General features: G+C 45.5%; 1 protein-coding gene across 3 annotated transcripts in view; it reads left to right on the forward strand.

Annotated features, from left to right (window-relative positions):
- The first annotated feature begins 24 nt into the window (after window positions 1–24).
- HSDL2 (hydroxysteroid dehydrogenase like 2) overlaps window positions 25–24,723 on the forward strand; it is a 30,529-nt gene continuing 5,830 nt past the window's right edge. Inside the window, exons 1-6 of one of the 3 annotated variants that reach the window (XM_073345652.2) lie at window positions 25–219; window positions 6,790–6,953; window positions 8,926–9,024; window positions 9,235–9,349; window positions 14,471–14,574; window positions 15,636–15,734. In XM_073345652.2, the coding sequence (XP_073201753.1) occupies window positions 203–219; window positions 6,790–6,953; window positions 8,926–9,024; window positions 9,235–9,349; window positions 14,471–14,574; window positions 15,636–15,734 (598 nt within the window). In that variant the 5' untranslated portion in view covers window positions 25–202. The remainder of the gene's footprint in view (window positions 220–6,789; window positions 6,954–8,925; window positions 9,025–9,234; window positions 9,350–14,470; window positions 14,575–15,635; window positions 15,735–24,723) is intronic. The other 2 variants (XM_073345650.2, XM_073345651.2) reach the window with 2 other exon arrangements.

Here is a 24,723-nt window from a genome sequence, read left to right on the forward strand (position 1 = left end):
GGGCGAGCGGTGACGTGGCGCCCCCATTGTTGTGCCCTTTCCCCTAGTGCCGCTCGGCCGTTGGAATCCGGCGCGCCAGGCCCGAGCCTGCGAGAGACGCGCCGCGCGCCGGCCTTGGGGCTCGCCTTCCACCGCCCCCCCCCGCCGTCCCTCTCTCCGTCCGGGGGGCTCGGCCTCCTCGTGGCGTACGCGGCTGTCGGCCATGCTGCCCAACACCGGGTAAGCGGGACCGCTCTGTCCCCTACGAGCGTCCGCCCGTGCACCCCTCCCCCCGTCTGCCTGCGCCCCCCTCCGAGACCCGCCTGTCTGCCTGCGGGCCCCCCCTCCCGAGGCCCGCCTGTCTGCCTGCGGGCCCCCCCTCCCGAGGCCCGCCTGTCTGCCTGCGGGCCCCCCCCCCGAGACCCGCCTGTCTGCCTGCGGGGCCCCCCCCCCGAGACCCGCCTGTCTGCCTGCGGGCCCCCCCCCCCCGAGACCCGCCTGTCTGCCTGCGGGCCCCCCCCCCCCGAGACCCGCCTGTCTGCCTGCGGGCCCCCCCCCCCCGAGACCCGCCTGTCTGCCTGCGGGCCCCCCCCCCGAGACCCGCCTGTCTGCCTGCGGGCCCCCCCCCCCGAGACCCGCCTGTCTGCCTGCGGGCCCCCCCCCCCCGAGACCCGCCTGTCTGCCTGCGGGCCCCCCCCCCCCGAGACCCGCCTGTCTGCCTGCGGGCCCCCCCCCCCCCCGAGACCCGCCTGTCTGCCTGCGGGCCCCCCCCCCCCCCGAGACCCGCCTGTCTGCCTGCGGCCCCCCCCCCCCCCGAGACCCGCCTGTCTGCCTGCGCCCCCCCCCCCCCAGAGACCCGCCTGTCTGCCTGCGCCCCCCCCCCAGAGACCCGCCTGTCTGCCTGCGCCCCCCTCCCGAGACCCGCCTGTCTGCCTGCGCCCCCCTCCCGAGACCCGCCTGTCTGCCTGCGCCCCCCTCCCGAGACCCGCCTGTCTGCCTGCGCCCCCCTCCCGAGACCCGCCTGTCTGCCTGCGCCCCCCTCCCGAGACCCGCCTGTCTGCCTGCGCCCCCCTCCCGAGACCCGCCTGTCTGCCTGCGCCCCCCTCCCGAGACCCGCCTGTCTGCCTGCGCCCCCCTCCCGAGACCCGCCTGTCTGCCTGCGCCCCCCTCCCGAGACCCGCCTGTCTGCCTGCGCCCCCCTCCCGAGACCCGCCTGTCTGCCTGCGCCCCCCTCCCGAGACCCGCCTGTCTGCCTGCGCCCCCCCCCCAGAGACCCGCCTGTCTGCCTGCGCCCCCCCCCCAGAGACCCGCCTGTCTGCCTGCGCCCCCCCCCCAGAGACCCGCCTGTCTGCCTGCGCCCCCCTCCCGAGACCCGCCTGTCTGCCTGCGCCCCCCTCCCGAGACCCGCCTGTCTGCCTGCGCCCCCCTCCCGAGACCCGCCTGTCTGCCTGCGCCCCCCTCCCGAGACCCGCCTGTCTGCCTGCGCCCCCCTCCCGAGACCCGCCTGTCTGCCTGCGCCCCCCTCCCGAGACCCGCCTGTCTGCCTGCGCCCCCCTCCCGAGACCCGCCTGTCTGCCTGCGCCCCCCTCCCGAGACCCGCCTGTCTGCCTGCGCCCCCCTCCCGAGGCCCGCCTGTCTGCCTGCGCCCCCCTCCCGAGGCCCGCCTGTCTGCCTGCGCCCCCCTCCCGAGGCCCGCCTGTCTGCCTGCGGGCCTGCGCCCCCCTCCCGAGGCCCGCCTGTCTGCCTGCGGGCCTGCGCCCCCCTCCCGAGGCCCGCCTGTCTGCCTGCGGGCCCCCCCCCCCCCGAGGCCCGCCTGTCTGCCTGCGGGCCCCCCCCCCCCGAGACCCGCCTGTCTGCCTGCGCCCCCCCCCCCGAGACCCGCCTGTCTGCCTGCGCCCCCCCTCCCGAGACCCGCCTGTCTGCCTGCGCCCCCCCTCCCGAGACCCGCCTGTCTGCCTGCGCCCCCCCTCCCGAGACCCGCCTGTCTGCCTGCGCCCCCCTCCCGAGGCCCGCCTGTCTGCCTGCGCCCCCCCTCCCGAGGCCCGCCTGTCTGCCTGCGGGGCCCCCCCCCTCCCGAGGCCCGCCTGTCTGCCTGCGGGGCCCCCCCCCCTCCCGAGGCCCGCCTGTCTGCCTGCGGGGCCCCCCCCCCCTCCCGAGGCCCGCCTGTCTGCCTGCGGGGCCCCCCCCCTCCCGAGGCCCGCCTGTCTGCCTGCGGGGCCCCCCCCCTCCCGAGGCCCGCCTGTCTGCCTGCGGGGCCCCCCCCCCTCCCGAGGCCCGCCTGTCTGCCTGCGGGGCCCCCCCCCCTCCCGAGGCCCGCCTGTCTGCCTGCGGGGCCCCCCCCCCTCCCGAGGCCCGCCTGTCTGCCTGCGGGGCCCCCCCCCCTCCCGAGGCCCGCCTGTCTGCCTGCGGGGCCCCCCCCCCTCCCGAGGCCCGCCTGTCTGCCTGCGGGGCCCCCCCCCCCCGAGGCCCGCCTGTCTGCCTGCGGGGCCCCCCCCCCCCCCGAGGCCCGCCTGTCTGCCTGCGGGGGCCCCCCCCCCCCCCGAGGCCCGCCTGTCTGCCTGCGGGGGGCCCCCCCCCCCCCGAGGCCCGCCTGTCTGCCTGCGGGGGCCCCCCCCCCCCCCCGAGGCCCGCCTGTCTGCCTGCGGGGGCCCCCCCCCCCCCCCGAGGCCCGCCTGTCTGCCTGCGGGGGCCCCCCCCCCCCCCGAGGCCCGCCTGTCTGCCTGCGGGGGCCCCCCCCCCCCCCGAGGCCCGCCTGTCTGCCTGCGGGGGCCCCCCCCCCCCCGAGGCCCGCCTGTCTGCCTGCGGGGGCCCCCCCCCCCCGAGGCCCGCCTGTCTGCCTGCGGGGGCCCCCCCCCCCCCGAGGCCCGCCTGTCTGCCTGCGGGGGCCCCCCCCCCCCCCCGAGGCCCGCCTGTCTGCCTGCGGGGGCCCCCCCCCCCCCGAGGCCCGCCTGTCTGCCTGCGGGGGGCCCCCCCCCCCGAGGCCCGCCTGTCTGCCTGCGGGGGCCCCCCCCCCCCCCCGAGGCCCGCCTGTCTGCCTGCGGGGGCCCCCCCCCCCCCGAGGCCCGCCTGTCTGCCTGCGGGGGCCCCCCCCCCCCCCGAGGCCCGCCTGTCTGCCTGCGGGCCCCCCCCCCCCCCTCCCGAGGCCCGCCTGTCTGCCTGCGGGGCCCCCCCCCCCTCCCGAGGCCCGCCTGTCTGCCTGCGGGGCCCCCCCCCCCTCCCGAGGCCCGCCTGTCTGCCTGCGGGGCCCCCCCCCCCTCCCGAGGCCCGCCTGTCTGCCTGCGGGGCCCCCCCCCCCTCCCGAGGCCCGCCTGTCTGCCTGCGGGCCCCCCCCCCCTCCCGAGGCCCGCCTGTCTGCCTGCGGGCCCCCCCTCCCGAGACCCGCCTGTCTGCCTGCGGGCCCCCCCCCCCGAGACCCGCCTGTCTGCCTGCGGGCCCCCCCCCGAGACCCGCCTGTCTGCCTGCGGGCCCCCCCCCCGAGACCCGCCTGTCTGCCTGCGCCCTACCCACCTGCTTCCCCGCCCTTGCCCTTTTCTGTCCGCTATGGGTCCAGCCCCGTGCCCCCCAGGGTCTGTGCCCATTCCCATCCCACCTGTCCTACGTCCATCTCCATGCCTCCTTGTGCTTGTCTGTCTGCTCCCCCCCCCCCCCCCGCCGTCAGTCTGTCTGCACCAGTCAGATGCGCCCCACTCCCCCCCCCCCCCCCGTGCTTAAAGTGGTCTGAAAAAAGTGGTTGGGGGGGCATCATAATATGGAAGCAACAGCAGCTTTGGTAAGATGGGAGAGTAAAGCTCAGTGACCGTGTCCCCATTCCATTTTTCCCCTTTTCGATTCCCCCCTCTCCAGTTTAAGCTTTGGGGACCCCTCCGCATGCCAGCTTATGCCCCCACTTGCATTCATGTGTCTCAAGCTGTGAGCCAGGGTGCGTGTGTCCAGCATGTCCAGGGTGCTGCGAATGGGATCATCTCCCTTGTGGTGTATTTTGTGCTTTCTGGACTCAGCTTTGTGGGTGCTGTGTTCATCCATCGTGTACTCTGGACAAAGCAACCAGTCACATAAACTATTCTTGAGGGGTTTAAATTTTTTTTTTTTTTAGTAGAGTTATTGTGAGTGTTCCTTATTTCTCACAGTAATTTGCCTGGTTGTTATTAACATAGCAGTGTGAATGTACTAAGTAACTGCCCCAAAGGACTTGCAATATATAGGCTCCTACACAATTGGACAGAATAGCACTGCAGAGTGGGCTAGCTAGGTTTAAGTGATTCATTATCTATCATATTTATTACTGTATTGCCTAAGGACCAACCATGAGTGGGATCCTGTTATGTCAGGCACTGTACAAATATAGAGTAGTTGACAGTCCCTGTCTTGAAGACCTTTTAATCAAAATAGATGTGAAAGATGGAGGGAACGAGAAAGGAGTATAACATACAAGTAAGTAAAAAGAAAAGGAGGACTTGTGGCACCTTAGAGACTAACCAATTTATTAGAGCATAAGCATCTGAAGAAGTGAGCTGTAGCTCACGAAAGCTTATGCTCTAATAAATTGGTTAGTCTCTAAGGTGCTACAAGTCCTCCTTTTCTTTTTGCGAATACAGACTAACACGGCTGTTACTCTGATACAAGTAAGTGTCTTAGTGACTGGTTAACCCCCAAAAAGGCTTGTTGAAATAGAGGTATGTGAGCATACACTCATAGTGATGCTCCCCTTGCCCCCATGAGTTTTCAAGGCCAGGCTCTAAAGTCTGGGAGAGGTAAAGCTCTTCAAAGAAAAGGTTGCCAGAATTGTTTTAATAGGAGCCAAACATTGCACTTTTCCATAGTCTTGTTTTCAGAAACTGCTAAACCATTTTGTCTGAAATTTTCCAAAAAGCAACTTGAGGTAGAAGCCTAGCATGGACATTTTTTTGCCCAAACAGTTAAAGTTTGGCAAAGTTGTAAGCAACTGAAAACAAGATGTTATAATGATGTGTCAGGCATCCTTAATAATGAGCAGTACTACCAACCCCACATATAATCTTTATATAATAAAAACATAACCTATATTATAGACCTAAAAGGATCTTTTTTCCCTTTTCCATAATAGCCATTTTCCTCTTAATAGGTTGGTTTTCTTTGTGTCGAACAAGCCAAAGTACAAAACTATGTTATAACATCCATGTTGTAACTGGGATCCTGATTTTGTAACTGCAGAGTAGATGGGATCAAAGGTAGCTGCCAGGAGAGAAGTTTCAGCAGGGCAAAGGGCATGAAGCCGTTGGTGGGAGGAATTGAATGCAGAGATGTGGGCAATGAGAGAGCTATGGAGAGTTTTGTATGACTTGCCGAACAATATATTTAAGACTAGAAGATTTTGCAATGTAAATGATTAATCCAAATTATTTAGTGTAGCCCTTGCTCTAAAAAGTGGGTCAACTTCATGTGTTTATATCTTTTGAATTTAGGGACAACTACTGCTTTTTCCTTTTGTTGGCCGTGCAGGCTCTGCAGAAATTAGAATCTAGTCAAGTAACTTTTGAGCTTTATTTGGGTTCTCTTGATCTTATAGCTGCATGTTCACCAATTGACCTCAGTCCTGCAGTGGGATCTGCTAGACCAGGCCCCTGCAGGGCTCTGTTGACTTCAGTGGAACTCTGCCGGGGTATACGGATTTGTGCTGGTGGATCCAGTTGCTAGAACAGGTGACTGGGTCCCAGTCTTGCTCTTTCAAGGCCAGAGAATTTTCTCTTTTGAGTGTATTGGGACTAGGAGTGTGCTCAGAGTTTGCAGAAAGCTAGCTGAGACCCAGAGAAAAGTTATGAATAAAGACTGGCCCAGATTTTCAACAGTATGTATGCTGAAGTGCATGTGTGCACAGCACTGTGTGTGTGTGTATGTCTGTATGCAAATTGGGGTTGCTCTTGCGTGGATTTGTGCACATTTGAAAATTTAGATCTTTGGTTTTTCACTAAATAATGGAAAATAATTGACGGTTACAGATTTTATTCAGAACAATAAAATACACTTCCCTTTTTTGGAAAACCTATCACTTGAGAGAGGATTGTCAAATACTTCTTTTAAATTCAGTAATACTTTTCTTATGTACCAAATTTTGACCTCAGGCTGTAATATGTTCACAAAGATAAGATAGTTTTATTGCACTCATTTTAAAGTTAGTTTAAATCAAGGTACAGGGAGGGTATAAAGGGCATAATTTTTAAACTTGACATCAATAGGAGCTCACCAACTCTGAAAACCAGAACACTTATTTTTGGCTTCGATACCTCCCTGCAGCCCCGGTACATTGTTAGTGTTGTGATTATGAATTGAAACATCAGATCGTGTTTAAGTTAGAACACTGCTGTTTTTATGTTTAGAATTCTGTAATTTATAACACACTTTGCAAGCTGTGTAAGTGGATTATATTATGCAGAAGAAGTTTGAGATATTGTTGAGATTTCAGTTCAGACACTGCACTCTTACTCTGTTGTCAGACTGCAGCACTTATAAAAGTTATTGTTTGAAATCATGTATTGAGTATTCTTGCAAAACGGAGAGGATCCATTTGTGTGGCTCAAGTGGTCTTTTTGGCCCTACTGTCTATAAACATATTAAATTATCCACTTGCACTGACTCTGTCATATAATGTTGTACTGCAGCTTAATAAGTTTCTGGTATACCTACATTAAAACTTATATATAAGAAATAGTCAAAAATTTTAGCACTAATTGTAATTATTTTTCCTCTTTAAGATAACTGAGAAGTCACTTAATTTATTGTTTTCACACTGGAATGAATGAACCCCCCCTTCTCTCCCCCCCTCCCGGTTTCTAGGAAGTTAGCAGGATGTACTCTCTTCATCACGGGTGCAAGCCGTGGCATTGGCAAAGCAATTGCTTTGAAGGCTGCAAAGGACGGTGCAAACATTGTGATAGCTGCTAAGACAGGCGAACCTCATCGCACTCTCCCAGGAACGATCTACACTGCTGCAGAAGAGAGTAAGTTTTAAAGAGAGAGGATGGTCTTGTTAATGTGTTTGACTGGGACTCCGGAGACCCGAATTCATTTCCTGGCTCTGCCACAGACTGTGACACCTTGGGCAAATCACTTAGTCTCTCTCAGCCCCAGTTGCCCATATGTAAACTAGGGATAATACTTGCTCTATCTCACAGGGGTGTTGTCAAGGTAAATGTATTAACGTGTGTGAGGTGTGAAGAGACTATGGTGATGGAGACTGTGTATCTGTATGAAGTGTATGTGCATAGATATAGATATGTGGATAGAGAGTTTATGGTATTGGCACATACTATTCATTATTTTAAAGTTTCTTTTCAGTGTTTATTAAATGGTAGTCACAGAATAAAGTGTGATGTGATATTCCAGTTGGAAAAAAAAACTTCCTAGAATTTGATTATTGTGGTAACGAAATAATAGTTGGTTAGATATGACTTGAGTTTCTTTCATTCCAAATTTTTTACAATTAAAAATATCCATTGAACCATTAATTTAACATGTACCTCACCTAACAAACATGTTAAAAGTATTTTATTTTAAAGAAGTAGCACCACTACAATTGTTTTCTTACTTTAAGCCAAGCTACTATTTGTTGCCAAAATAACGCTTGCAAATTTACAGCATTAGAACAGTCAACCCGGGTGCACGCCTATGTCTACGCACATACATCTGTAGGCTCTAGCCCTAAAACAGTATTTAGTTTGGTTATTTCTTTCAAGAATTTTCACAAAAGGAAGAGCATGAGTTAAATTACTCCTGTATGTTTCTTAATAGTGGTATGCTGTAGTCTCCATAATTTATTTGGGGGGAAGCAGTATGATAGAGCGAGAAGCAGCAATCCTTATTTAGGTTGCGTAGTATTTCTCAAAATAAAAATTCTTTAGACCGTTTTAAAGTGCTCTAGTACTTCTATGGTTTGCAGCAGCTCTTCAAAATTTGTCAGGGGAATAGGTCTGAGGTCGGGAGCCATGTAATTCCAGGCAGGTTTGGTAGGCTTTTGAGCCACCTCATGTCAGTTTTATTCACCGCATCCTGCTCTTAACTTGTTACCAACCGTCCCCCGCCCCAAGTTTGCGCATGTGGTACTCCATCATGCCTCTCACAAAACACATCTGGACAGGACACAGACAAAGTAAATTCTCCATCCATTCCCCCCCTCAAAGTACCCTTTGGCCTAGGGAATGGTGCACAGGGCTGGAAACAAAGAGACCTCTGCTCACTAGGGCTTACTCTGTTCTTTAAATAAATAAATCGGCTTGCTAGAGAAACACTTCCTTCTTATTTTTCCTGCCTCCAAAGTGTAGAATTCCCTCTATTCCCACAAATTATCCTGGCATGAAGGTCAGGATGAGCAATATTTACTCCTGGACCCGTGACTGGCCCTTTTCCAATCAGTTAAAGCAGTATGACGTTGGTTATTTTAAAACAAATATTTTATTTTTTTAAAGGTACATTTGGAACACTAGAAATTTATAGTGATTGAAGAACAGGCCATACTTTAACGTTTAGCTTCTTCCCAATAACATGAAGTATTCCCCCTTTCTCCAAGGAAGTCTCGCTGAAGAATGCATAATTGCAGATTCCCCTTTACCTTTCATCGTCAAACAGTAGAAGATGTTGCTGTATAGGAAAGTTAGTTTTCTCTTAGGAATGAATGTGTCTGTGTGTACTGACCCCCTAATGCCACTGTGTGGGCTTGTGATCCTTTGCAGCTCTTAAATTTTCTGGTTTGCCACAGTTATTAACTCTCATTCCTGTGAGGTGCTGAGTAGCTTTGACTCCTATTGAAGCTAGTGGAAGTTGATGGTGCTCTGTAGCTGTAAAGATTGCATCATATGTTTCTGAAGTCTGTTTGATAATCATTACCACTGCTCAGAGAATATTTTATCCCTTTGCTCAGTGTAAGAGCAAGTTCAAAATGAAATGTCTTTTTTTTTTTCTTTTTCCACTATACAGTTGAAGCTGCTGGAGGAAAGGCTTTACCATGCATCGTCAATGTGAGGGAAGAACAGCAAATAGTTGACGCAGTGGAGAAAGCTGTAGAGAAATTTGGAGGTATAATGAGTGATCATGGAGGGTGTTGTGTGTGTGTGTGTGTGTGTGTGTGTTAATGAAAAGCCTTCTAAATTTTCTGTCAAAATAGTCAAAAGGTTAGCTTAAAAACATTGAATAAACTTGGATAGTACACTTTGTTTTTTCTCTGCTTTTTGTTTTAAATGGTTGAGTTTAAAATATTAACACAAAATGAATTATTTTTAAAATCAGGAATAGACATTTTGGTGAACAATGCGAGTGCTATCTCCTTGACTGGCACCTTGGAAACTCCTACAAAGAAAGTGGATCTTATGATGAGTGCTAACGCAAGAGGAACCTATCTTGCGTAAGTACTATATGGGGGGAAACTAAATTGTTTAAATACATCAGTAGATTTAATTACATAATTTTCAACCTAGTTAACAATATCACTTCATGCAGTAACTTTTATAGTTATCTTATTATGCTAACTTTTTAATTTGAGGTGAAAGTTTAAGGTATAAGGTGTATGTGCGTGTACACACACGTACATACATGAATGAATAATTGAGAGATTCTGAATGAATGGTTGAAGATTAACTCTTGCAACTCTATTTTCGGTTGAAAGACTAAAGGATGTGTCATTGGAAAGATTTTCTCCTAGGTTTGCAGTAAGATCTAGGGCCCAGATCTACAAAGATATTTAGGCCCCTAACATACTTTGAAAGTAATGGAAGTAAGGAGCATAAATACCTTTGTGGATCTGGTCCTTAATGTCTGATTTTGAATGCTGGTGACCGGTGACTTTGTGACACAGAAGTATTCAGGCTCTCCATACAGGAAACAAACAGCTAAGTTTAATGCAGTTCTGGCAAATGAACTTCAGATCGTAAGACCCCAGGTTTTGCTAAAACTTTCCTGTTCTCTTGTTCTAAATGAAATCATTATAAATGTTAAATCACTTTGTATATTTTTGTGATGGGTGTATCTTAATTGTAAATTGCCTTCTTACAAATGTTCCTTTTCAGCCCTATGAAGGAAAAATGCCTGTCAAATGATTTACAGTAAACAAATCAGAATAATTAAGAAGGAAATCAATTTTCAGTGAAAGAAAATGTGGTCTACAATTCCATCATAACAATATTGCTTTCATTACTTCATCAAATATCACTGAGAGTTGACTCCACAATTGTATGGCTCTTTTTATATTTTGTTCATCTTTCCAAATTGGTAATGCACTAAGATGAAATCTCATATTTTCTAGACACTTAGTGTATCATTTTTTAAAAATTGTTCAGAAAATAAAACCTTAATTTTGAGGCTTTCATTCAATTAATGCTTGTGGTGATCAAGGAGCTCTTTGATCTTTTGAATTCTATTCTTAGCACGACATCCGTAGTGCTACATTATAAAGATTAATTTGTTTTTAAAATCATATTGTCTGAGTAATGAACCTAACCTAGTGAAAAGGAATTGCATATTTGTTTGAAATGATTCTGATCTTTTAAAAATAGTATAAAACTTGTGGGGGTGGGGAGGGAGAAGGAGGTTGCTATAAAAGTAGTTTAAAAATGGTAAACAACAAAAACACTTTTCTGTTTCTTATACTATATGTTGTACTAAAGAAGCTATACTTAAGGAGGTGGTCTTTGTTTTAGTTTTTTCCTAACGTAGTTGTAACGTGTTACTTAACTATGGGTAAAGTGCCACAGTTCATTAGGGAAAATCATCCTTTAGAATAACAGGCAGGAAAACATTTCAAGAAAATATTGAAAAACACCCTATGAATGTCTGCCACATTGCCACATCTCTGAATAAATACTCTTTTCTCATTTACAATATTACAGTCGTATTTTTCTCAATAATGGCAACCACATTTCCTCGGTGGTGACATTAACTCTGATTAATATCTGTAAGGAGTGCTGACATTGCTATCTCTTCTTTGTTTGCTACAGTGCATTAAAAGGGGAAAATAGCTTTAGTTTTGTGTTGTTACCCATTGACAAATATGAAAGATAAATGACACCCAAAGAAAAATATTTACCAGGTGTTGTCAGTTGGTGTGTGTTAGGGGGCTTATTCCTTCACCCACTTACTTCCCTGGTCCTTCTCACATGAACAGAGAGCAACAATACCCGAAGTCCAAAGGTGCAAACAATTCGATGTTTATTGGGGTGAACTTCCAGCAAGCATGATTCCAGTTTCCTTCCTTCGTATCCTCCTTCCCAGCTCTGACACCACAGAGCCTTACACCTGTGTCCCTGTTCCCATTCCTACCCTTAGCCAAACATGATTCCAACTTCCTTACTCCCATTCCCTGTTCCCATCTCCCCCTTTAGCAAAACATGATTCCAATTTTCTTACCCCCATTCCCTGTTCCCATCTCACACACCCACATGCCCACCCCCACCCACACCCAGTCACTTCCTCATTGACTACAGATTATATAGTAAAACTTGAGTTCTGCTTAGCTATACCTTAACCAATCATTTTCCTGAAATTTAACTAACCAATCCTAACATATTGTAACATGATTATGTAACCAATTATATCCCACCACCTCAATTAGTTTACACCCAGCAAAATTAATTATACAGCAGACAGGAACAATCACAGAACCAGACAGAGATTATACAGACAAACAACAGCAAAGTGGGAACTATAATGACAAAACAATACAGAAGTGAGGGTTTCACATCCCAGCTATTGATAAGTGAGTTCTTGCCAGACAGGATGCTATCAAACTAAGTTTCCTTTTACATTTTCTAGGCACTTCCCTTTCTCTGGAGGTGATAGGAATACAATCCTGTCCTGATAGTGCCTAACAGCCCAATAGCACCTTATTTCAATGTGACTAGTTTGGAATGTGAGGATGTGACCGTTCGCTTCCCAGCTTATGGCTGCCTCTGCTGCTTAGCCAAAGGCCTTAGCCTAAGAACAGGGCCACAAACTGTCACAGTAAGAGAAGGCCCTTACACTGGCAGACAGTGGTTTTGATTCTTTCTTTTATACCTCTATCACTAGCCAAGTGATAAGAATACACCTAAATTCTTAGAGTACAGGCCTTTGCAGACAGGCTCTCCATAATGCTGTCCCAGCCATGCACAGATAGTTGGTTCAGCAGACCTCGATAGTACTACCCAGAAAAAAAGATCACCGGCATGGTTCAGTGACAAAGGCACTCGGCCAGGTTTATTGCCCTCAAGGCATGGTATTGGTGTCCTGGCTCTGTGGTTACAGGTGCACTAACACACAAGTGCCCACTGGCAAGGAACAGCTCAGTCAGCACGAGGAATTTCTGTTGTCCCCTCAGCCTCACAAATGGTTAAGGTGATATATCCCGATATTTATAGATTGAGACGAACAACTTACATATCACCATACGTGTTTCATGACATTTGCTTGTTACCTCCCCTAGTATCTTGCTCCAGGCATTTCTGCTGTCAACCCTCTATCTGGAGTTCGGTCAGGATGTACCTGGGCTAATCTTTTGGAGAGTGTTCACAGACATACCCAGTGTCTGTCTGCTTCTTAGGAGTGCCTGTGTCCTAGCAACACTAGCAATACCTTTGCCAAGATCATGTATCAGACAGTGAATTTATAAGCATCAGCTTTAATACATGGCCTGACTTTGGTTCATGACATGGCCTAACTTTGATTATGGTTCAGGCCTCAGATCTTATACCAGGTCCACTGCTCCAGGCTCTCTCTGTCCCCTACACCAGGGAATGGTCTTTGTTACTACCACTGTAACTATTAGTTCAGAAGACCTAGGGCATAATCTATCCACACACTTCATCCCCTTTTTTCTTCTTCCCTTGCTGCTTGTGTAGCCAGGTTCTATTAATAAATGTGTGAAAAGTCAGTTCTTTAATGAGATTTGTGGTAAATTCCACGTGCAGGATACTACATTTATTAAGATTAGTAGCATGGTTGTGTGTGGTTTTTAAATTTTCTATTTTATATATGTTCTTATCAACATGGTCTTGGTTTACACACTTGCAGAAAATTAAAGCATACATTAATTTGAGTTATACAGTATCAAAAAAATTGCATTGAAAGGCACTCTCCATCTCAACCAAAACCATCCTTGCCCAACCCTCCCACTGAGAAATATAATGGCTGCACGTGTCTTACAAAGTGCCCAGAAGGTGAATGGACTTGGGCTTGTTGGACCAAAGGAAGAAGCAGATTTCATAGTCATGGCTGTAACCTTTGGAATTGAAGGCAAACATTGTTTTTCTTCAGATGAGAAGTAATTTAATGTCTGATAACATAAAAATTAAACATTTTGTTTAAATATTTGAGTTCTGGTTGACTATGAAACAATTATTAAAGTAGACTGGAAATGTGTTTAATCCTACTTACTATTTTAATACTTTATTGTGGCATAACCTAGAGATCTTAACCAGATTCAGGCCCTGGTGTGCTGTGCACTGTTCAGACTTACAGTAAATGACAATCTCTACTCCCCAAATTGTTGACGGTCTGAAGCCGCACCCCTGTAATTGACTGCACATAACTGCATGTAATCAATTGTGGGATTGGGGTCTAAAAGCTTATATCAGTTTCTCGCTACTAACTATCGTAAATTACATCACTTTCCAACAGATATCCATTTGTAGCACTAGCTTTAGAGATGGCAATTGTATTGACCAGCTTTTATAAGAAACAGTTTGCATCTTATTTATGGTAACAAGTGCCTTATACACTGTAAAGTCTTTGGACTTTTGAACTGAAGAAAATGGGTGCAGTTTTCTTTTTAACGGAGAATGGGATTTCCCTATAGTATGTTTTTGTGAAAGGGAAAAAAATTAAAGGATGACATGCATGGCTAATGTGGAAGAAAAACCTCTCTGCTTAATACATTGGATAAATTGTTTAACAGTCTGAAAATATCTAGCTAAAAGTGTCACAATTAGAGCTCTTGGATGCTGAGCACTTCTGAAAATCTGCCTCTATTTGTGGGTTTTAAGTTGTTTTGGAAAATCTGGCCCAGTGTGCATGCATAAATATTAGGAAGGACTTTTCATTTAGGTAAGATGACATTATCTTGGTTCTCTGTTTAGATTAAGCAGAATATTGATATGAGGGCAGGTGCAAAGTGGGGGGCGGGGAGAGGGAGAGAGGGATAGCTCTGGTTTGAGCTTTGGCCTGCTAAACCCAGGGTTGTGAGTTCAATCCTTAAGGGGGCCATTTAGGGATCTGTGGCAAAAATTGGGGTTTGGTCCTGCTTTGAGCAGGGAGTTGGACTAGATGACCTCCTGAGATCCCTTCCAACCCTGATAGATATAGATATATATAATATTTATTTATTTTATAATTAAAAAAAAGATTGGAGTAGATTACTTTGATATTTTACTTTAAAAGATGCTGTGTGTCCACTGGTATCTTTAAAAGATAGTGGCTTTGCCAAAATTATAAAATTTTTGTTTAAAAGAGATGCACCTGACAACTACTAAATGTCTAATTTTTGTTTCATTTTCAGGTCTAAAATATGCCTTCCTCACTTAAGAAAGAGTAACATTGCTCATATCCTTAACATTAGCCCACCACTTAACCTGAATCCCATATGGTTCAAAAATCATTGTGGTAGGTGGTGTTATATTTACTTATTTTTAAAATTTTTTAAAATGAATAATTATGAAATGCACAAGAGTGACAGGCCTGGATACTGAAGCCCTTGCTTTACCATAGCCTGTACTGTACCTGTTGTTTCTGGGGAAGCCTACACAACATGCCTCATGACTATTTCAGGGGTGAGAGGGTAATTCACTCTCCATGGCCCTGTCAGTCCTTTCCCATATAAAGAATACCATTGACATAATTCCATGAAACACCATGGTAGATGGTAATAGTTGTCCTAATCATTTCCTTACCTAAAAAACAGACAAAATTACCCCCGATTTGTCATTCTTTTATAAGAATAATGAAATACAATTTTCTAGTCATGTGGGCCAGAAGCAAGTCATAGACCCTATGTGTACGGAACAGCTTGATGACAATTCTGCTGTCTCTATCCTCTTCAAAGTGTTTTGTGCCAAAGGATGGCAAAAACTTAATTTTTCAAACCTACAGTGAAACTAGATCACCTTCTTCGCCTGTTAAAAGTTTCTGTAGTTGCCATTTTAGTGCAGTTGAAACAATAATAAATGGCAACATAAAGAAGTTAATCTTGACAGAACAAGAAGCAATGGTCTCAAGTTGCAGTGGGGGAGGTCTAGGTTGGCTATTAGGACACATTATTTCACTAGGAGGGTGGTGAAGCACTGGAATGGGTTACCTAGGGAGGTGGTGGAATATCCATCCTTAGAGGTTTTTAAGGCCCAGCTTGACAAATCCCTGGCTGGGATGATTTAGTTGGTGTTGGTCCTGCTTTGAGCAGGGGGTTGGACTAGATGACCTCCTGAGGTCTCTTCCAACTCTAATCTTGTATGATTCTAGATTCAAAACTTTTAGTTAATTAAAAAGTTCAATGCAGACCCATTCTCTTCCCAGTTCTTACTTTATGCAGATTGTTCCACACTAAGGAACTTCTTTTAATAAATAATTACACTACATCAAGGAGTAAAGAATTAAATCAGTGAATCTTAAAATTTTGTCGCAGACATTATATTTTTACCTGACTAAATAAAATTCTTACTTTGTCTTAGCTTATACCATTTCTAAATATGGCATGTCCATGTGCGTGCTGGGGATGGCAGAAGAATTTAAAGGAGAAGTTGCAGTCAATGCTTTATGGCCTCAAACAGGTGACTTGTTTTAAGATACTATAATGTTCTCTTTGATGTTAGTAGTTGTATTTCTTCTCTGCTCAACCTTCCATCTTGCAGACCTCTTGTATGTCACTTTGAATAGGCTTTCTTAAGATTGTTCAGAGCAGGTATTTGAAAATGAGTTCACTGTTCTGAGGGGTGGGGGTTTTTTTCTTTGTTTTTTGTTGTTTTTCATTGCTCAGATTCAGTGTTTTTCCTACAAAATAATGGTGTCTGGTAGATGCACCACTCTTTCATAGTTGTTAGGCCATTGACTGTAATCAAATGGCTGACCGCATGCTCTGCAAATAGTGAGTGGCTGCTTGCTAGCAGCTTATTTATGCCTTACACTTGACTGGAGCAACCTGTGGAATGTTTGGCTCACTTGACCCACTTTAAAAAAAATATTTTTAAAGGTTTCATTTGCCCATTGCTTTTCTGAAGTTCATTTACTCTGTTCCCTTTTTAACGTGCACAGGACTCTGATGTGAACAGCATCACAAAGGGATTATCATTTGTTATGTTATCTTTAATATGTGCTGTGCATCTGTGCTCTGAGAAGATATTTGACAAGAAGCAAGTTCTGATAGTGTTTGGAATGCCTGACTACTTTGTCCTGCCTCAGTGCAGGGGGCTGGGCTTGATGACTCTTTGAGATCCCTTCCAGTCCTACGTTTTTATGATTCTATGATATTTAAATACTTAACAGATCCCTCTCAGCCTTCTCTTCTCTAGAATAAATGTGCCCAGTTATATAAACTTTTCCTTTTAGGTCATGTTTTCTAAACCTTTTAATTTTTGTTGCTTTCCTCTGGACTCTGTCTAGTTTGTTCACATCTTTCTTATAGTGTGGTGTCCAAAACTGGACACAGTACTACCACTCAGGCCCCACCGGTGCCGAGTAGAGTGGGACAGTTGCCTCCCAAGTCTTACATGCAACACTCCTGTTACTACACCCCAGAATACTAGCCTTTTTTGAAGCTGCATCATGTTGTTCACTCATATTCAATTTGTGACCCACTATAAGCCCCAGATCCTTTTCAGTGGTACTGTCACCTAATCAGTTATTCCCCATTTTGTAGGTGTGCATTTGATTTTTTTTTCCATTGTAAGTGAAGTACTGTGCACGTTGTTGAATTTCATCTTGTTGATTTCAGACCAATTCTCCAATTTGTCAAGAATTTTGAGTTCTAGTCCTGCCCTCCAAAGTGCTCATAAAAGGTTGTTATAAAGAGGACTATGATCAATTGGTCTTCATGTCTGCTGAAGTTGGGACAAGAAGTGATTGGCTTATTTTGCAGCAAGGGAGATTTAGGTTGGATGTTAGGAAAAGTAAGCATAATTAAGCACTGGAATACAGGGTACCTAGAGAGTTTGTGGAATCCCCATCACTGGAAGCTTTTAAGAACAGGTTAGAAAAACACCTGTCAGGGATAGTCTAGATATACTTGGTCCTGCCACAGCATGGGGTGATCAATTAGATGAGATTGTACTGGCACAACAACTTTGGTTTAAAAAAAGTCACATATCTAATTGAAATAATTATACTGGTACAAAAACTATATGTAGACGGGGCCTTAGTCTCTCATTTTGAAGAAAACAATAATTGAACCAAGTAAGATTATTTTGAGAATCAAAGGTATGGGCTACATTATACTTTATTCTAGTGTTTTCCTTTGCAAAATTTAGATATTTTCCTTCTCTTCCACCTGCACAATAAGTTACACTATCCCTGTAAAAACAGACAGATCTACACTTTAGTGATTTAAAGCAAATGAATGTAGGAAGGTCCAAATGTGTTTCTTAACATTTGTTCTTATGTCTCATTAGTCTGTCTAGAGCTGCTCATTACTTTAGACATAAATAACTTAACTAAAAATCTCTTATGACCCCTTGAGTAGCAAAGTAAATCTGTCGAGTTTATATTTTAAAGGTTTTGATTTTTTTGGATGTTTGTTAATTGTTTAAGTGTTCAGTTTGTAATGCTTTGACTGGAGGTAACCAGATTTACAGTTGTGGGGAACAGCTTGAAAAATAGAACATAACTCTTCTCAGTATTTTATCCATCTTCTAAGGCTTACCCTCTCTGCATGTAGGTCAATATGGCTTAAATGTCTTTTTAATTTAGGATGTATTATAAGGTATAGCCACTTACAGATGTGATTTGAAAAAGGGAAAAGTGCTATACAGGATCATAGGGACAGCTTTCATATGCTGCTTATACTCATTTGAATATGAAGAATACATGCATGCTTAGAATTCTAGCATATTGGGCACATACGCTGAGTAATAAGGTTTGCACCTTTGCACCACTAATACATTTCAAAATTGTACTTTAATTGTACTCTTAAATGATTCAACTTATGTGCTTCAAAAGGAAGTGTGAAACAACTGTGGAACTAGAAAATTGCAAACTCTAGTGGCACTCCAATAAAAAAGGGACTTGTTGCTGTTGATTAAAATGTCCTAAAAAAGAAATCAGATGTTTCTATCAATTACATCTTTGTGAATCTGTGTCTGAGAAGTAGCTGGAATTCTCTTCCTTCCTTTCCCTCCCTCCTTTGCTCCAAAAGCTTTATGGTCATTTTGACCTACTGCTATTATCATAAGTTAAACTATCAAACAAAGTTAAAAAACTGAATTAAATTTTGTATGTGAATTTAGTACTTACAACAGGTGGTGAATTGACACTCTCCGAGATTGAAGTCCTTTATTTGAACAAAAGAACAGGTAGAACAGATGGCAAAAATGAAGCTTCTGCATGCTGCCCTGCCAATATGCTTCAGCCCCGACTTGGGGAGATCACCTCTAACATTTGTCTATACTAGGAGACTTTCCTAGTTAAACACAGTTCATAATAGCTAAGTTAGCTGACATGGTGCTAACCACAACTTTATGACGAGTAGAGAAAAGGGCAAGTTAGGGTAAGTCACTTGTAGTTAAAACCAGGGCCGTCCTTAGGATTTATGGGGCCCTACACAGTATTATTAAACTGGTGCCTCTATGCCCGATGGCAGCCCAGGCTTGCAGCCCCAGGGTGGGGGAGGGCAGCAAAAGATATGGAGACGCCCGGCCCGCCTCATGGCAACGGAGAATCACAGTTCCCTGCAGAGACCCCCGTACCCTCTCCCTCACGTGGAACCCTCTGTGTTTCTTCTCTAAAAGAAGGTAAGTTTTTTAGGATTTAAATAACTCTGATTCCATAGCAACTACCTCTCCTAACCCAACTGAGTTATTCTGGGGTCTTCTTTTTTTCCTGCCCTGATGCTGGATCCTGTAGGAGAGTCCAAGCTTAAAGGCTGTGTTCGTTGCAGAAGCAAAACGTCTGTGACAGACTCCTGTATACCTGATGTTCTTGTGGCTTGGGTGGAAGGGCTTTTGCCCAACAGATATTTGTTTGCTACTCTGGCCCACAAGGATCTTGAGTATTGGCTTCAGTGCATGCAGATGGAAGAAGCTCCTGTAGCTCTCCAGGTTCACAGTCTCTGCTCCTTCAAAACCCTAATCCCTGTGGCTGTCCAAGTTCAGGTCTGAGAGATGCTCTATTCTGAGAGGGCCTTGGAAGCCAAAAACAGCTTGGGTTTTGTCACTAAAGTTGTCTTTCTCATTATCAAGTAACAAGGAGAAGAAGCAAAGGAGAGGGCACCAAAATGGATTGATTTAAATCAACAAGTAGTAAACCTTGGTTTATCTACTTGATTTTAATCTTGTTTTGCGTTTGTACTTCTTAGTTCTTTTCCTAAAGAAAGGTTGATGCTTATTGGTTGGTAACCATTAAAACATGTTGATTTGCAACTAAATGTACCATTTACCCAAAATTTGGTGTTACAATGTATGCTCCTGGTTGGCAAGAAGTATTTGTGCATATTTATTTAAGCAGTTATATAGTTTAACATCTATTTATTCAGATTCCTAACTTTTCCATTTTTACTATGTTAGAAAATGGTGATTGACTAGAGGATTAATCTTTTTACTCATGTTTTATGTGAAGCTCTACTTGGCTGGAAAGTGAAATTCAATTTAAAAACGCATTATGTAAGGTTTTTTTTTTTATTAGATTAAATAAAACTACCTTAAATGTGCTGGATACATAAGAGAAAAAAGTAGTTTTTATCAAATATGTCTTGCATTTAAAAGTGATTTTTTAAAAAAAAAGTATTATAAAGGTATACTTCATTGGATGGAGGGATGCACTAGATTACCTCATGAGGTCCCTTCCAGCTCTACATTTCTATGATTATTTGTAGTTAGCAGAGTGAACTGATTTTATGGTTACGCTATCCTTCAGGACTTTAGAACTCGTGGATTGCATCCACTTGCCAGTTTTTAGTCAGACACTGGAAGAGGAAAAGAGGCTTGCCTGCTTTTTCAACTCCAAGTTGGAGTTTTAAATTTAAACGAACTAGTCAGTGAACTAAACTAGTTGAGTAAACTGAAATTAAGATATTCTCTCTGCACTTCACAAACTGTGGGTCCAGATGCTTAGTCAGTGACTTCTGCCAGCTCAGTAGTTTGATTTAAAAAAACAAAACAAAAACTTCATCAAATATGTACTGCTTGAATATTTTTCAATTTAAATTATTTTTATATAATAAGTAATATAGCAAGTTTAGGACTTAACATAGGTTGCCAGAATTTCAAATTTAATTTTAAATAATTTTTATTTTTAAAAAGAAAAATGTATTTATATCAAACCAGTTTTTTGACCATTCATCACTTTGTTTTTTAAATCCACTCTGGATGGAACCCTCACTCCCTCTGAGTTCCAGTTCTGTTGCAAGAGATCTAAGTGTGGTGCATTCAGCAGGGAAATTGTCCAGTTCCAAAAGAGGAACTTTTAATTCTTGGAGTACTGAGGGAGAAGTCTTCATCCACAATTCTAGGGCCTGTGTTGCCTTCCCTGCTGCTGAATGAAGGATCAACTTCCCCCAAAGAGGTTGCACTCCCTTCTTCTGGTCTCAGCCCCTCTTGGCTCTGTAGGAGATTCAGGAGAGAGGCTATCCACTCTCCCCTGCCCTAGACTCTAACCTTCATTTTAGTTGAGTAGAAGCCCATTTCGAAATACTTCATCACTGAGGAGAGTGCCAAGGATTTCCACAGTCTGCCTTGCTGCTGTCTGGAATAAAGCGCGAGGCTCGCTGTTTTGGAGGCCCTTGTTTCCCTACACCTGATACGAGGCATTCCTTGGTTCTACTTTCAGTACTTCAGTACAAGCCCTCCCCTTTGGGGTTTCAAGCCCCACTTTGGCCTTCATGGGCTAACTTCAGTTTATCCTTATGGAGGCTGTCCACCATCTCCCACCATAGAGTCAGAAATCTAAGAGGTGGGGTGGGAGAAGAAATGGTTCTTTTGTCTCCCCACGCCATACTCCATTCCTATGAAATCTGCCTCTAAACCTGTGTAATTCCAAAAGGGTGGTAGAACTAATAGCACCTGTGCAGTTACACATAACAGGCGCTCTCAGTTCTGGCTAAGTAAACATGTTCAAACTTGATATTTTTTGTGTGGTAAGTTACTACTTTTAATTATACACCTCTACCCCGATGTAATGTGACCCGATGTAATACGAATTCGGATATAACATGGTAAAGCAGCGCTCTGGGGGGGCGGGGCTGTGCACTCCAGTGGATCAAAGCAAGTTCGATATAATGTGGTTTCACCTATAATGCGGTAATATTTTTTTTGGCTCCCAAGGGCAGCGTTATATCAGGGTAGAGGTGTTTTTGAACATATATCCCCCTATCTTTTTTTTTAAAGCACTTGTATCTTACAAATTAAGTATTTAAAAATACTATTGGACACGCTAGAAGCTCTCTCTATTTTGAGTGAGGCTCATCACAGGAGCCTTCAAAACCTGATGCACTGAAGAGCCACTCTTCAAGCAATAACAACATATTCTAATAAATTTCTTTTCTTTATAAAGTGCCCTCTGTGCGAGTCTGCACAGTAATTTATAAGGTAATTAAAAACTTTCTGTAAAATCAAATGTTCTATATGCAGACTAAACTTTATAGTAGTGAATATCTGTCTTCCCTAATTCACTTTAAGAGCATTAGAAACATAAGATAAGGCTTTCAAAGTATCTGTAATTCAATGTCTGCCTCCATGATCACAGTATCCTAAATTAAGAAGGAGGAATAATAGCTTAAAATCTTTTGAATGTACAAAAGCAGTCTCAAAATGTTTATCTTCAAAATACATGAAAAAGAAAGATAACAATTTTCAGGTAATTGCGTCCTAAGAGAGAAGAATGAAGTAGTTGTGTGGCATCTAAAATACTGTGAACTATTATCTTTTTAATGACAGGTTTCAGAGTAACAGCCGTGTTAGTCTGTATTCGCAAAAAGAAAAGGAGTACTTGTGGCACCGTAGAGACTAACCAATTTATTTGAGCATAAGCTTTCGTGAGCTACAGCTCACTTCATCGGATGCATACTGTGGAAAGTGTCGAAGATCTTTTTATACACACAAAGCATGAAAAAATACCTCCCCCCACCCTACTCTCCTGCTGGTAATAGCTTATCTAAAGTGACCACTCGCCTTACAATGTGTATGATAATCAAGGAGGGCCATTTCCAGCACAAATCCAGGGTTTAACAAGAACGCCTGAATCCACTGAAATTTAATGTGAATCTATTTGATTAACTTTGTTCCCTGTAGCTTATCACTTTGCTAAAATGGATGTAAATTATTTCTTATTAATGCTTGATTTTGATTTAAGCAGATGTCTGGTCTTCTACTCATGGAGAAAATCAAGCTTGTCTCAAACCAAAAGAATAAATGTATTTGAGTGAAGCCCTGCCTGCTCTGTGGGGATCATAAAGATTCCATGGACTTTTCTGAAGAGTAGGGGAAAAGCCTATTGTCATAGAATCATAGAATATCAGGGTTGGAAGGGACTTCAGGAGGTCATCTGGTCCAACCCCTTGCTCAAAGCAGGACTAATCCCCAATTAAATCATCCCAGCCAGGGCTTTGACAAAACTGACTGTAAAAACCTCTAAGGAAGGAGATTCCACCACTTCCGTAGGTAACCCATTCCAGTGCTTCACCACCCTCCTAGTGAAACTAGGAAAAACTCCTAGTGAAAAAGTTTTTCCTAATATCCAACCTAAACCTCCCCCACTGCAACTTGAGACCATTACTCCTTGTTCTGTCATCTGGTACCACTGAGAACAGTCTAGATCCATCCTTGTTGGAACCCCCTTTCAGGTAGTTGAAAGCAGCTATCAAATCCCCCCTCATTCTTCTGCAGACTAAATAATCCCAGTTCCCTCAGCCTCTCCTCATAAATCATGTGCTCCAGCCCCCTAATCATTTTTGTTGCTGTCCACTGGACTCTTTCCAATTTTTCCGCATCCTTCGTATAGTGTGGGGCTCAAAACTGGATGCAGTACTCCAGATGAGGCCTCACCAATTCCGAATAGACGGGAATGATTACGTCCCTCAATCTGCTGGCAATGCTCCTACTTATACACCCCAAAATGCTGTTAGCCTTCTTGGCAACAAGGGCATACTGTTGACTCATATCCAGATTCTCATCCACTGTAACCCCTAGGTCCTTTTCTGCAGAACTGCTGCCTAGCCCCTAAGTCCCTAATCTGTAGCAGTGCATGGGATTCTTTCATTGTAAGTGCAGGACTCTGCACTTGTCCTTGTTGAACGTCATCAGATTTCTTTTGGCACATTCCTCTAATTTGTCTAGGTCCCTCTGTATCCTATCCCTACCCTACAGGGTATCTGCCAGTTCTCCCAGTTTAGTGTCATCTGCAAACTTGCTGAGGGTGCAATCCACGCCATCCTCCAGATCGTTAATGAAGATATTGAACAAAACTGGCCCCAGGACCAACCCTTGGGGCACTCTGCTCGATACCGGCTGCCAACTAGACATGGAGCCATTGATCACTACCCGTTGAGCCCAATGATCTAGCCAGCTTTCTGTCCACCTTATAGTCGATTCATCCAGTCCATACTTGTTTAACTTGCTGGCAAGAATACTGTGGGAGACGGTATCAAAAGCTTTGCTAAAGTCAAGGAACAACACGTCCACTGCTTTTCCTTCACTCACAGAGTCAGTTATCTCATCATAGAAGGCAATTAGGTTAGTCAGGCATGACTTGCCCTTGGTGAATCCATGCTGACTGTTCCTGATCACTTTCCTCTCCTCGAAGTGCTTCAAAATTATTCCTTGAGGACCTGCTCCATGATTTTTCCAGGGACTGAGGTGAGGCTGACTGGCCTGTAGTTCCCCAGATCCTCCTTCCCTTTTTTAAAGATGGGCATTACATTAGCCTTTTTCCAGTCATCCAGGACCTCCCCCGATCACCATGAGTTTTCAAAGATAATGGCCAATGGCTCTGCAATCACATCTGCCAACTCCTTTAGCATCCTCGGATGCAGTGCATCCGGCCCCATGGTCTTGTGCTCGTCCAGCTTTTCTAAATAGTCCTGAACCACTTCTTGCTCCACAGAGGGCTGGTCCTCTCCCCATACTGTGCTGCCCAGTGTAGTAGTCTGGGAGCTGACCTTGTTCGTGAAGACAGAGGCAAAAAAACCATTGAGTACATTAGCTTTTTCCACATCCTCTGTCAGATAACTTACTGATCATCCTGCTTTCTCAGTATGAGGCAGGAGTCCTCCCCTCTTGTGCTCTCCTGCTTGTGCTTCCTCCTGGTATCCCACTTCCCCACTTACTTTAGGGCTTTGGTCTCCTTCCCCCGGTGAACCTAGTTTAAAGCCCTCCTCACTATGTTAGCCAGCCTGCTTGCAAAGATGCTATTCCCTCTCTTTGTTAGGTGGAGCTCCTCTCTGCCTAGCAGTCCTTCTTGGAACACCATCCCATGGTCAAAGAATCCAAAGCCTTCTCTCCCACACCACCTGCGTAGCCATTCGTTGACTTCCATGATTCGATGGTCCTTGGACAATTCTATTCCATCTTTATTCTTTATTAGTAATAACTTAGTTTTATTTTCATGCAAAGAGAAGAA

Source organism: Lepidochelys kempii, chromosome 5, assembly GCF_965140285.1.
Source record: "Lepidochelys kempii isolate rLepKem1 chromosome 5, rLepKem1.hap1, whole genome shotgun sequence".
Lineage (NCBI taxonomy): Eukaryota > Metazoa > Chordata > Testudines > Cheloniidae > Lepidochelys > Lepidochelys kempii.